Source organism: Oreochromis niloticus, linkage group LG7 (genome assembly GCF_001858045.2).
Source record: "Oreochromis niloticus isolate F11D_XX linkage group LG7, O_niloticus_UMD_NMBU, whole genome shotgun sequence".
In the NCBI taxonomy this organism is placed as follows: Eukaryota; Metazoa; Chordata; class Actinopteri; order Cichliformes; family Cichlidae; genus Oreochromis; species Oreochromis niloticus.
The window spans coordinates 31488246-31501757 of record NC_031972.2 but is presented as its reverse complement, the minus strand read 5'-3'; the positions used below and the strand labels follow the sequence as shown (position 1 = coordinate 31501757).

The following is a 13512-nucleotide window of genomic DNA, read 5'->3' as shown; positions in this document are numbered from 1 at the left end:
TTTTGTTGAACCGCTGGTGTCTGTGAGTTCCCTGTACTCAACTGGCTTCTACTGTCACCAGATCTTGTTGTAATAGAGCACCTTTAGGATGTGGTGGAAGGGGAGATTTGCATCACGGATGTGCAACCAAATGTGCAGCAACTTTGTGATGTTATCATGTCAAAATAGACCAGAATCTCTGAGGAATGTTTCCAGCAACTTGTGGAATATATGCCATAAAGAATTAAAGCCACGCTGGACTCTTGCTATTACTAGGTCCAGCCCAGTAGTAGCAACAAAGTGCCTGATAAAGTAGCTGGTGAGTATGGAGTTTCGGTATTAAAGTCCCTTTATATGACACAGGAAGAGTGACTCAGAAGAATGGCACCGCCCTAAAAGGTCATGAGTGAAACTGCAGTGGAGCTGCACACAGCACACCTGCCGTTTCTAAGCTACGCCCACATACCTGAGAGAACCAGGAAGAAGGATTTTTCGAGGCTCGCCAAAACTTTGTTCCGTCAAAATCCTCTCCTTCTTCACCCTTCCTTTGTCCAGTTCAGCTTTTGGGATTACTCTGCTGCCTGCGGTCACATAAAGACAGGACACACGAAGTTTCACCTGGTAAGTAGGCCCGGCATTGTCCGCAGTGAGTATCGATTTGCTTTCGCCGTGTTTGTGGCGCGCACTGCCATTTTACCACATCTTTAATGGTGCCTCTGTAAATTGAAGGTGTTGCCCTGACGGCTTAAGCAACAGATAACATTTTTTATCTTGGTGCTTGAAGGCAGCAGCGTGTCATATTTTAATTTATTTGAGAGTTTCTTGTTGTCAAAACGTCAGGTATGACCTACACTGTATTCGGGCCTGCGTGTAGCTGTCTCCTCTGCGTGTGTATTCATGCGCTTACTACTAGTTTCAGCGCACTAGAGGCACACCTCAAGCGCCTTTAGGCAACTGTTGTAGTGATTTGGCGCAATATAAATAAACTTGAATGAAGTGAAATTGAACAGGAGCTCACACTGTGAGTGTTTCCTCGTGTTTTATCATTTTTATTATTATTATTATTATTACTAGTTTATATCTTAGCAATTTACAAACATTCAAAAATATCATTTCATTGCATAGATATAAACCAGCATAATCACAAATGACGTGCTTATAACAAAAAAGCAAGAGAAAGAAACCTCTCGGATAAGTTTTTATTTACTGACATGCATTTCTGATCACTGTTGAGGTTCAAAGACTGAAGGGTGGAAGCTATAAACTATTTTAAACATGGGGGTGAATCATAGACTGTAGATAAAAGATGGATACAGCCAGAGTCGCATCACCCAGTGCCATTAGACTAGGATATAGAAGTTTGCAGTGTTACTGTTTTTAGCCACTGCCATGAGGAACCAGCAATGACCACATTTGGATGAGTTTGGAGCACTAGCTTGGTTAGCAGCCCGTCTCTATAAACTGTGCAAGTAAAACACGGAGATGTACACATGCTACTCCATAGGACTTAATTTGTTATAAGTTATAGTAAGCCATGATTTTTTTGTGGTAATTCCTTCAGAAATCCTCCAAAATGTACCACCAGTGCTGAGGCTTATAATGCATCTCTTGGCTAAAACAGCCTGTTTGGGACACCTGTAAATCACAGGAGCCACACCATATACTTTAAAACTAAAATAATAATGATATTAATAATAATCACCACACAGCTGGTATGAAAGTGCTAGCTATTCATAGAAAAACTATTCTAGAAAAACAGCTGTTTTTGGCACTTCCACATTGGTTTCATTTTGTAGTTCTGGAGGCTGCTTCTTAGCTTAAACCAGGTGTCGAACTCCAGCCTCGAGTGCTGGTGTCCTGCAGGTTTTAGATGTGTCCTTGATCCAACACAGCTGATTCAAATTGTTAAATGACCTCAACATGTCTTCAGTTCTCCAGAGGCCTGATAATGAACTAATCATTTGATTCAGGTGTGTTGACCCAGGGTGATATCTAAAACCTGCAGGAGACCGGCACTCGAGGCCTGGAGTTGCCCACCCCTGGCTTAAACTAACAGTTTAAGCTCTTTGGATAAATATCTTTCAGAATAAAACATAAAGATCGGGAATAGTGAAAAAATTTTTTTTTAAAACATTAAAAAAGTAAAAAACATTAAAATTGCACCGTGTGTAAATATAGCTATACAGCATGTGCACCCTTAAAACAAATGGCAGAGTTGCACTTTTATCATCTCGAAATCTTTGCATTTACGTGTTTGTGGGTCTTATATTGTGTAATGTTTTCAGACATAGTTCTTTTATTTTGTTTACAATTCAGTATCTAAAAGGAAGTAGCCATTAAATGAGAGTGAATACAAATTTTCCATGTGGTGGTGTTTACCTGTACAAATACTTCCTGATATGTGTGTTTGTGCAATTTTTGGCAGCAAGAAAACACAGATGTTTTTTTGGTTTTTTTTAATCTGTTAGAAACCTGTTTAAAACTAGAAATATATTATTATTATTTATCAGGTAAATAACAAACTAAATTTGCATTTTTATGCCCAAATTTAAGACAGTACACTGGACTTCTCTGAAAAGTCAGGAATTAATCAAGTATAAAATTCAGCCACTAAAATTACTTGTTCAGGATTGCAAGTAAATAACTGTAATTTGGTATCTTAATCAAAAAACGATCCTGTGTTTTATTATTTTTCAGCTTTTTTTTGTAAAACGGTAAATCTGAAAATGTGCAAATTACAACAATATTTGTATTTTTCTGTTAAAAATATAGTTTCAAGAGAGAGTGTGCACTTATCGGTGGATTAACCATTACAGAAACATAAAAAATATTTTTGGTAATTACCAATACTGTTAATTTAGGACAGCTGTGGCATAAACCTTACTTTGGGTGGTATTCTGTGTAATATCTGTAGATGTGTGGTTTACAGTACTGTGCTTACGCACATTTCAACATGTCTGTTGTTCAGGCTAAAAACCTGAAAGACTTGGATTAATGGAATTTCACAACTGGTACATCCCCAAAAGAGTTTAAGTAATCTGCATGGGGGGTCAACAGTGTCATTGAGTTTCTTGGATCATGGTCCTCATGAACGGAAACACTTCTAGCAGGGAGACCCAGCTTTTTACAGATAAACTGAAAAGTGTCTTCTTTCCATCTCGTGTTGCTTTTTTGACTCTTTAATTCACCCCTCCATGTCACTACATGCTTGCAGCTGATCCAGATTATACCTGTGGAGGGGATGTGCACACTGATTTTTTTTTTCTCCCCCTTTCCCTTTCTGTCTGCACACTCTCATCCCAGATTTGTGAGTGGCATGTGTCCCTCCATCTGGCGCTCACATGCATTGCATACGGACATTGCATAATGGCCCGGGCCTTAGTAATGCAGCACCCCAGCACTACTCGAGCATGTGGGGAAGTGACAAGGGGCAGAGAAACAAACTGCTTATGTAAAAGCATTAAGAAGACCGAGCAGCTCCAGCCGCATTTGTTCAGCCTGTGGGAAGATGAGGGGAAAAAAACAGAACTCATTCTCATTAAAAAGTAAAAAAAACATGCAGTGACAAAGGAATTGGCTGGAAGCATGACTTACTCTCCCACTTTTTATAAAGTAAATGGTGTGAGCTGCATGTGTGGTGCAGTGTGCATTCTCAGGTAAATTCAGATGCGTTATAGATTGATAATATTTGACAGATAAAGCACTTGGTCTGAATTTTACTGCTGAAAAAACACCTTTAGAGATAAATTTATTTATTCATTAACATATTACTTTTGTGGATATGGATACAGTTCTTATCCAAGGAATTCAATCCATGTTCTGATCCTGGTCTGGGTTGTGTGGGCATCAGTCTAAGCATGATCAGACATTTCTTTTCCTACCACGACCCCCTTAGTCTGCCTTGAGGGTTACTGAGGAATTCCAAAGCCAGCTGAGAGATAATCTCTCCAGCCCGCCCTAGGTCTGCCTTCAGGGCTCCTCCAAATTAGACGTGCTTGAAATATCTTTCCCAGAATGCATTCAGAGGCATCCTGGTGAGATGTCTGAACCATCTCAGCTGGCTTCTTTCCATGTGGAGGAGGAACAGCACTCCTCTGAGCCCCTCCACCCTTGTGAGGAAAATACTTTCTGTCTTCTGGTTATAGTCCCCTGCTTCAGGTCATAGGTGAGAACAGGAAGGTATGTGAACCAGGAAATAATCAGCTTCACTTCATCATGGTCAGACTGAATCCATCAGATTAGAGTTATCTACACTTTATCCACACTTACAAATGACAAACCCTAACTGACAAAATTCTCAAATGTTTCAATTAAAAACTTGCAGGCTGTATATAAACACTTAGTGGCTTCTGGACTTCATATTTTAAAGTGTCAGTATTGGTGTTTTGGCTGCTACCATTTTGTTTTGTTTGGAGCCAGAAGGGCCGAGAGTGTGTGGGTGTCACGTTAAGCGATCAACCAAGGCTAGCAGGCTTGGTTATTAGCCATAAATTAAATGGTTGTCACTCACAGAAATGCATATCTGCTCATTTTTGCAACTTCATTCTGCTCCAAAAGGCACCAACAGCACAAACACGGTGTAGACGCTCTGTTTGGTGGAGACTTGGCAGACAGCAGTTGGCTATGCATCTTTGCACATCTGCCAAAACATCCCAATAGCATCACTTTAAACATGATCCCTATCCAGGCAGGTGAGTTATTTAAAAAAAAAAAACTGTCTTACCTGGCTGTAAAGTTGGACATTTTAACATGCAAGTCTATAGGGGGTTGACTTGCTTTAAACAACCGCTAGAGGAACTGGACTTTTTGGCACTTCCACCTTTTATCAAGTTACAGTTAGCGCGGAGCTCCTCAAATCATCCATCATTTGTTTATTTAAGCTGTAAAAGTTTGATTTCACAGGCTTTATCTCACAAAACGTTACCTGCAGTATTTTCAGCACCATTATGCTGGTAGGTATCTGGCCAAGAAATAGTTTCCTACATAACTCGCTTTACCAATCATCCTTGTCCATGTGCCAGGTGTGCACAGGTGTGATTGCTTGTTTTGTTTTGTTTTTTCACGTTTGCACATGTGTTAGTCATAAGTACACATGCACATTCTTCAGTGTAGATTGGATGAGTGTTCCCTGTGAGATTACTGTAAAGTGTTGGATTATGATAAAAACGACTGTCACTCTGCTGTGTGAATTTTGCCCTCGGTCCAGCCAATGCTCTTAATCTGAGGCTCATCTGACAAAAACAGACACACAGGGTGAACTCAAAAGAAACCCCTCTCCTCATTTTTTTCCCCCCTCCTCTCCCTGCATGTTGCCGTTATCCAGTGTTTTTAAAAATAGTCTTGCTATTTCTGTGTCTCCCCTGCTGCGCTCCTGGCATTTTTTGCTCCCCCCTCTTGGAGTGCTGAGGGATTTTTCCTGCTCAGTGAAATCTGCAGCAGCTCTCATGGCACGACCATCCAGAGCCGTAATCCAGACATCCAAGCAGCTTGAATATAAATTCTGTCCAGAGTTTGCATTGGCTGGCAGCTCATCAAGAGGCCACAAAGACTTATTTATTTATTTCAAACCTCTCAGGACATGGCAGCCTGCTGTCATCTGGTGACTCGGGGATGGCAAGATACATTTAATCTGCGTGCTGCTGTCGCGTGTGCGCCGAGGGTTTATATCAAAGTGGGAGGGAGGGGAGGGATGCATGCAGGGAGGAGTTGGGGATGGATTATTGAAGTTTACTAATGGGACTGAATGGTTGCAAAACCAATGTTAAACAATTATTCATCCACAAATTCAGAATACTGAGGATGCTATCACATTTTTGAGAAGTGAGTTGCAGACTGCAAGTCGAGGCATCATCTGACTCTTGGGTCCTGTCTTGCACCTTTCGCCTTGTGAAATTCTGTCACTTTGGCTTGTGGAAACTTGTTGTGCAGCCAGCCAATCACAAAAGAAAAATTCAACTGGGTCAGATGAAGGTGTGAATTTGAGTTTGGAAGACACACACACACAAAGAAGCCAGATACATTTGGCTTCTCCAGTGAAACATGGGTGTGAAAACGTGCTGTGGCATCACATCTGTTCTTGTGCAAATCTTGAACTGCAGACTGACTGCAGCTTAAAGTTGTCTGGTCATTGCTTTGTCATTAATAATCTTCTTCCATTAGAGGTTAGCTCTGGTGTTGAGGGGGTGTGTCAGCATGTGATTTTTTTTTTCCTTCTTTCTTTCTTTCTTTTGAAGTAGATGGCTCTGTCCGGGTGTAAATGGTGAGAAAACTAAGCCTGGATGGGGGGATTATAGAAGAAGGGGGCGGGGAGCATGCATGATCTGTCAGGGCTTAGTACCACAATTATCCCAGCGGCTGCAGCAGCAGTCGCAGCAGCAGCGGTAGCGGCGGCGGTGGTGGCAGAAGCTGCATTTTCATTAGTGTAATGTCCAGAGAAGCTCGAGAATTATGTAAGAGTGACGTGTTGTTATCCCCTCTCGGCCAGCCCACCTCCTGGCAGGAACGTGGCCGTTTGTTTTCCTTTCATCCTCGTTCGCTCGGAAAAGCCAAAAGGACATCTGTGGGAGTCAGCGGTTGAGGACAGGACCCTTAGTGGCCACGCCACGGGAACCGCGGAGCACTGGACGCTCAATCTCCTGGAGAAACTGATGCACTGAGGCGCAAGACCTGACAAGTTTGATGATGCCAATGGAGATGAGTAGACACTCATTGCTTCAGGTTGGGTTTAGGGATCGTAGCAGCAGTTAGTGATGAGGTCTATGGGATGTTCATAAAGGAGAGTTAGAAGATGAAGTTTAAGAAGTTCATCACGATCATGCAGGCAGCGATGGGGATCGTACCCTTAAACAAACGGGAGCTGCTGCCACCAGGCAGGAAACTGTGGAGACCCCCAGGGTGAGTTTGATTACCGTAAACAGAGACCTGGTGCGTGTATTGGATGTTTCCTTCTAGAAGATGGATTTTTATATCCTGACTTTGCAGTTCAGTGGGGGAAGCAACAGATTTTTGAAGAAAAAACAGTTTGGTGGTCATGCAGATAATTTTATTGTTAGCAGTTTCCCAAGCAAGAAGGAGGTGAAAGATATTTTATTTCTTTCACACAGAACAGAAACTGTGTTTGAGTTACTCACCATAATCCTTAAAGGCAGAAATCTGTGAGGCAAATATATGAGAATTGTGACCATCAGGGCCACTAGCTGCCACGAGGAAGGGGGAAGAATCGGACAGGTGGATTGTTTTTACAATGTATGACAAATTCTTTTCACTACAGAGAGACACAGTGATGCAAATGTAAAGCAGAAATTAATTTTCTGTTAAAGCAAGACGCGTTCTTAAACTGTTCACAGATATCGAGTATCGAATGTTTAGTGTGTTGTGTCCTGCATTTGGCAGGAAATGTTTTCTTTTTAAAGCTTCATTTAAAATCATTATTATGTAGTCTTTTTTTTTTTTAAAAATTCAATAATTCCTTATGTACCAATTAAAAAATTGCTTCAGTTGTATTTGCTTTATGGCCTGTATTTGTATAGCACTTTACTAGTCCCTAAGGACCCCAAAGCGCTTTACACAACCAGTCATCCACCCATTCACACACTGGTGATGGCAAGCTACATTGTAGCCACAGCCACCCTGGGGCGCACTGACAGAGGCGGACACTGGCACCACCACCAGTAGGCAACGGGTGAAGTATCTTGCCCAAGGACACAACGACCGAGACTGTCCAAGCCGGGGCTCGAACCGGCAACCTTCCGATTACAAGGCGAACTCCCAACTCTTGAGCCAAGATCGCCTAATATACTGTTAATCCAAGTTAAACATACACACCTCGACTCGAGCACGACTCATAACAGAGGGGGTCAGGAGTGACAATTACACATTATCGCCCAACCCTAATGTGGAACCCCGACCAGGCTACAACTTTTGTTGCTGCATTTTCAGCCTCATGTCTTTTACACTTCAAAGAAGTCATTATCGTTTGTATCATGACAGCCAAATCGTCAGGCCCTAAACAATGTTACTTCTGTGAGCTACGTCACCTTCAAGTATCAGTTTTGTAGCTGCAACTGAGGGAGGTATACTTGAAATATTCTTGATCCCAAGGTTATTGAGCCATTCATGTTTCAGCCATAATTACCTCCACCCAGGAGATTATGTGATTGGTTCAGTTTATCTCTCTGTTTGTCTGTCTGTTAGCAGGATTACTAAAATATTATGGACAGATTTGCCATTTCAACATTGTTTTTTCAGAGGTGGGGCTTGGCCCAACTTACACATAATGAACTTTTGGGAAGGATCCAGATCTGATTGAAAAAATGGGAGACACTGATGATTTCAGGAAGAGGTCAAACCAATCTCAAATAAATCCAGTTCTAGATACGCTTCTACATCTAGCAAGTCAATTCATGCATGGTGTAGAAAAAATTTAAAACCTTGATATTGCTCTGTAAGTTCAGATGCACTGACAAAAAAATCATAACAATACTTTCAGTTTGTCTGTCACAAGTGCTGCTGAAGTTTGCTTTGTTTCCTTTGTGTTTCCTTTGTCTGCTACGCAATAAAAGCCATGTCAGGTTTTACTGGTTGAAATCTTTAATATTAATATGCAGCAATTACTTGGAAGCAAGCTGGCAAGCAGTAATCATTTATAGGAATGAGTCACAAAGTCCCACACAGAAGAAAAACTAAAAGGAAAAACTAAAAAGAGAAGTGGGCGGGCGATCAACAGAATAAATGCTTCCTTTTTTATCAGTTTTTGGAGCACGTGGAAGCAACATGAAAATGCATTATAAATTTGGATAATTACAGAATGTGATATGTATATATGCAAACTGTTGATTTTGAGCTGTAATTTGAAAAGAAAAAACAAAACAAATTGAAGAGGTGCATTTTATTTTTTCTAGCTTTTTTTCCCCCTAATGAAATCATTTATGAAGAATGGAGAGTCTGTAGCGCGTGCTGTTGAGTTGTTTTGAATGGATATAGCAAATAGGATGTGTTTTTGGAGCGTGGCTCATACTAGGGATTAAAATGGTTTGGCTTTCTGTTTTGCAATACCCTCTGAGTATCCTGCTTTTAGTAGTAGCATAATTATAAATGCCAGGATAAATATCCATCAGTTTGTAGGAAGTGAGGTACTAAAATATCTAAATGCCCTCTTAATGTAGCCGCTCATTGAGTAATGAAGTCTGCGCAGAGGGGATTTCGGTAGGAAGTCAGTGGAGACACCACCAGTGTTTTTATCCCCAGGCACGCTTCAGGTCTTCCTGGAAATACTGAGCCCCTCCTTATGAATTCACAAAGTGTTTGCTTGAAAGTGTAACGCTTCAGGTTCAGTCACGCAGAGGAAATCTGGTTTCTTCACTCTCTGCACAATGATGTGATATCTGACTTTATCCACTCAGATCATCTCAGTGTGTATGAGACAATGCCACGAAGGTAGGGGGGGTGGGTGTTCACCACATGTTTGGACATGCTGCTTGTGATCAATGGCAGAGACGCTTAAAATGAGACTTGAGATGAGTTTGATAATAGTCTGTTAGCTGTGTCAGCCTGATCTTCTGGTGAGTCTGGTGCATGAAACAGTTAAACCAATGAGAAACATGTGGCTAATTCTTTTAAAGTATCCATCATATTATATACTCCATATTATATCATTTTGATTTGCTTTTGATTGCCCTTAAACATTTTTTTTAAGATAGTTCTTAATCTTGCCATATTAGGATCTGCATAAGGCCCCACCCACCTGCTGTTCAAACGAGGGACAGCCAATTAAAAGAAGAATGGCTTAACAGGAGAAGGAGAATAAGGGAGAAGGTGGATTATGCCCAAATGTCAGATAAATATGGATTATTCTGAACTGAAAATTATGCAAAAATACTAGTCGAGCCCAAGAAGAGTCTGTTTTTCCTCAATAATTTGTTTTAAAGTGTAAAGTCTCTTATTTAATGTCGCCTGCAAACTGTGTAAAAGACTGTAACGGAACATGTCTAGGAAACGTGTAAAGCAATTACATAACTCGGGAAAGTTTGGAGAGCCTTATTAATTTTTATGCTGTATAAAAATAGGCGCCTCCGCCTGGTGCGAAGCATCTCTTGACACCTCACTTGGACAACATGATTTTCTGAGTCATGCCCATTTAAATATTTCAGACTATTCAACAAATCGCTGTGTTTTAAGGTCAAAGCATCTTTTAAAGAAATAAATCTATTCCTCTTGCTGCCCTTTGGACAAAGTGCTATACAGTGAAAGTTTTAAATGATCCCTTTTCATTAACACTGCTGGTAATGTTTGTAATATTGTGTTTCTCTTATGTGCTCAGGGATCAGCCTGGCTCTGACCAGACCAGCACTGACCTCCTCAAGTGCAGCAGAAAGTTCTGCTGGTCCAGAGAAGCCCAGTACTTGTATCTTCGCCGCCTGTCTTCACGCAGCTTCTCGGCTATTATGATGGTACGTCTTTTACATAAACGTCCACGCTGTGTCTGATTTGGCCTCGAGTTATGAGATTTTTTTTTTCCATTCTTCACTAACACTACCTTGTGGATTGTGCCTTGCACCTGGTACTTTTTTGGTATCTAATGCAGTAGGTTGAGAGTCTTGAGTGAGCTAAGCCAAGAAAAAAAGGCGAGGGCTGTCACTTGGCCATCGTGTCTGACAATCGTGGCACACAACATTAAAACTAACATTTTTAAATGACCACGCTAGGACTGATTCAGATACTCGACTGTTTGAGCCTAAAATCTACCCAGTGTCGAATCTCTTACTGAACTGAGTTCACAGTTCTGAGCTTTATTTTGCTTTAGTTTCAGTTTAGTTTATTCACAAATCAATCAAAATATACATTCCAACATGATAGTCTATATAAGATGGTTATTTGTGAAATGGGGCTTCCTAAAAGCTAACCTCAACTTATAAATAGGGCCCAAACATCAGATAATATACAGCAAATACATGTAGAATTACCAATGTACTGTAACTAACCTAGTCACTAAAGTATCCTAAGGTAACCTTAAAGATCCTAACATATAACTAACACTAATACACTAACCATCCATTAATACACTAACACCGATACATCTGATAGTTGCACATAAAAATAAGAGTGTAAATCTCAGGTAGAAAGCCAACCAGAGTTTAAAATCTTTCCCTTCAAAGGTTGTTGTTGTTGTTTTTCTCGTATTATATGTGTGAGAAGGATAATATAATGGGATAAGCTCACAAAGTCTTTTGTTAAATGTAAATACTACTTTATAAATAACACAGGCACTGTGAAAGATGTTATATTCTTTTAAATTTAGAAGTTTGTAACCATGAAAAAGGGGATCAGAAGGAGCATCTAGCTTGGACCATGATATTTGAAGTCTGTTATTTGAATTTTGTGTGTGTGTTATTTGATATTTGAAGGATAAGTATTGCACCATATAACAGTAACTTAAGTGAGGCTCTAATAGCGATCGGTGTAAAGGAAGTAGTTTGCTAATACCGACATAGGTAATTTCTTCATTAACTCATCAGTATGCCTCTAAAAATTTAGAAGTTCATCAACGTGAACCCCCCAGAATTTTGTAAATTTTACCCTTTCAATCATTAACATTTTTCTGATTTCTGTTATAATAATTTAATATTAATAACTGCTGCAAGCCAAATTTGTCTTTGAAATTAAAATTTGATATACATGTCTTCCCAGGCTCCAGACATCCCTCCCATTCACAACTGAAATCACCACACTGTAGATGACTGTACTTTAAACATCTAGCAGTGAATCTAGTGACTTTTCAAATAGCCGTTGTGCCGTCAGTGAGGTCTCAGCCTCAGTTCTCTCTGCACCTACTCAGTGTTAGTGAGTGACAGGAAAGAGCGAACAACAGCGCTGATGACTAAGCCATTTGCATATGTGCAGTGTTGTTTGATGGTTTGTTTCCCAAGGGGAGTGTGTGTGTGTGTGTGTGTGTGTGGAAAAAGGAGCTTTCTCTCTTAGAGCTCATTTTGCATGTCAGCATAGAAGAAATCCCAGTACAATCATTGTCTTTAATTTTATGGAGATTTTCACGATAATAAATCAGACACTAGTTATTTTCCAACCATGTTAAATTTCCTGCAGAAGCATCAAAGTAAAGCTGATACTGCTGTATTTGTGTTCATTTTCGTGGCGTTAAAACCTTTGGGGAAAACAAAGATTCAGTCATTTGTTTGCAGAGCTTTCTACAGTGACCACAGTCACTTGTAATTTTCCACCTCTTGTTTTCTTGTGAAGGCTGTGTGGTGCACTGTGCGAGAAGGAGGCGAACACAAGAGGCGGAAACTGAGTGAGGAGTTCATTTTGTAGGGAGGGGTTTAGATTGGAGCTACTACTGTTTCTCTGCTCTGAGAATAGCCAGCTGAGGTTTGAGTCCACACTGATGCTTACTAACCTTGCTCTGTGAAGGTGCAGTGCTCGTGTTGGGCTGCACGCGTGTTTGTGTATGACTAGGAAAGATGTGACTGTAAATGTTGTTGAAAAGGACATTGTATGCATTATTCTTCTTCCTTTTTATTGTATTGTTGGTCGGGCAACATGGACGCAAGTTTGTGAGTGCAATAACTCGAGAAGGAGGTGATTTTCAAATTTCTCAGTGGCCTCAACCTTTACGATCAAGGTCAGAGGTCAAGCAGTGGATATGGTCTTTTACTTGATAGTGACATAAAATGAAGATGATGTTAGAGGTTGTTTTTTTTCAGGATCAGAGGACCTATCCCCGAGTTTTTGCTGTATTTCTCTCTAACAGTTTGTTAGGAAATCCCTGAAAACAATGTGTTTACCTGGTATGTTTGTCTATGGTGCTAGGCCAAAGTCATGTAGATCCAGTGCAGAGCAATGGAAGGCAATCAAGCAACCCTTGCCTCGTGTCATACTATGAAGGCCACAGGGTTGGATTGTCATGTTTGTTGACGTAGAATGAGTTGGTGAGGTTGGCAACCTTTTCCTGAGTGTTTGTGAAGTTGCAGCCCGTTGCCTTTGGCTGTTCACCTCTGGACCTTAATTAAGAGACCCTCCAGGAGCCACAAGGGTGACTCATCACAGAGTGAGGAGGTATGAAATTGAGACCGTGTCTCTCAGGTGGCTTGTTAACGCCTTGACAGATCGCTGGAAGAGCTAGAGGTGATGGCATGTCAGAGGGAGGTCTTTGCAGCTCTGCTCAGGCTGCTGCCTCTGTGATCAGGACCTGGATAAGGAGCAGAAGTGAATTCGTGGATATCCTCCGTTGTTCCTGTGTTTGTGGTGTGATCACGTGGATGTTTCTTCAGTTCTGTGTGACATTGCTATCAGTGAGAGTCCAGCAAACTTTGAGGAGGTAGAGGGAGAACACCAGCTACCAAAAACAAGTCAAGCTGAGATGAGATGCATAAAAGAATGATTTTTACTTGAATTGGTTCAGTGAAAGGCATCTCTAAATGATGTAATTCAGGTAACTGCAATTTTTTTTTCTTCGTAATCTTTTAATTAAATTCATGGCATTTGTAGAAGTGATTTTGCTTGTTAACTGGAGCTCATCTA

General features: G+C 40.8%; 1 protein-coding gene across 4 annotated transcripts in view; it reads left to right on the top strand.

The window, feature by feature from the left end:
• Positions 1–375: 375 nt before the first annotated feature.
• The window catches only part of tjp2a (tight junction protein 2a (zona occludens 2)), a 39525-nt gene continuing 26388 nt past the window's right edge, over positions 376–13512 (top strand). For 2 of the 4 annotated variants that reach the window (XM_019361305.2, XM_025908592.1), the window contains exon 1: positions 376–600. In XM_019361305.2, the coding sequence (XP_019216850.1) occupies positions 382–600 (219 nt within the window). In that variant the 5' untranslated portion in view covers positions 376–381. Of the gene's footprint in view, positions 601–10297; positions 10428–13276; positions 13424–13512 lie in introns of those variants that run through there. The other 2 variants (XM_025908595.1, XM_025908597.1) reach the window with 2 other exon arrangements.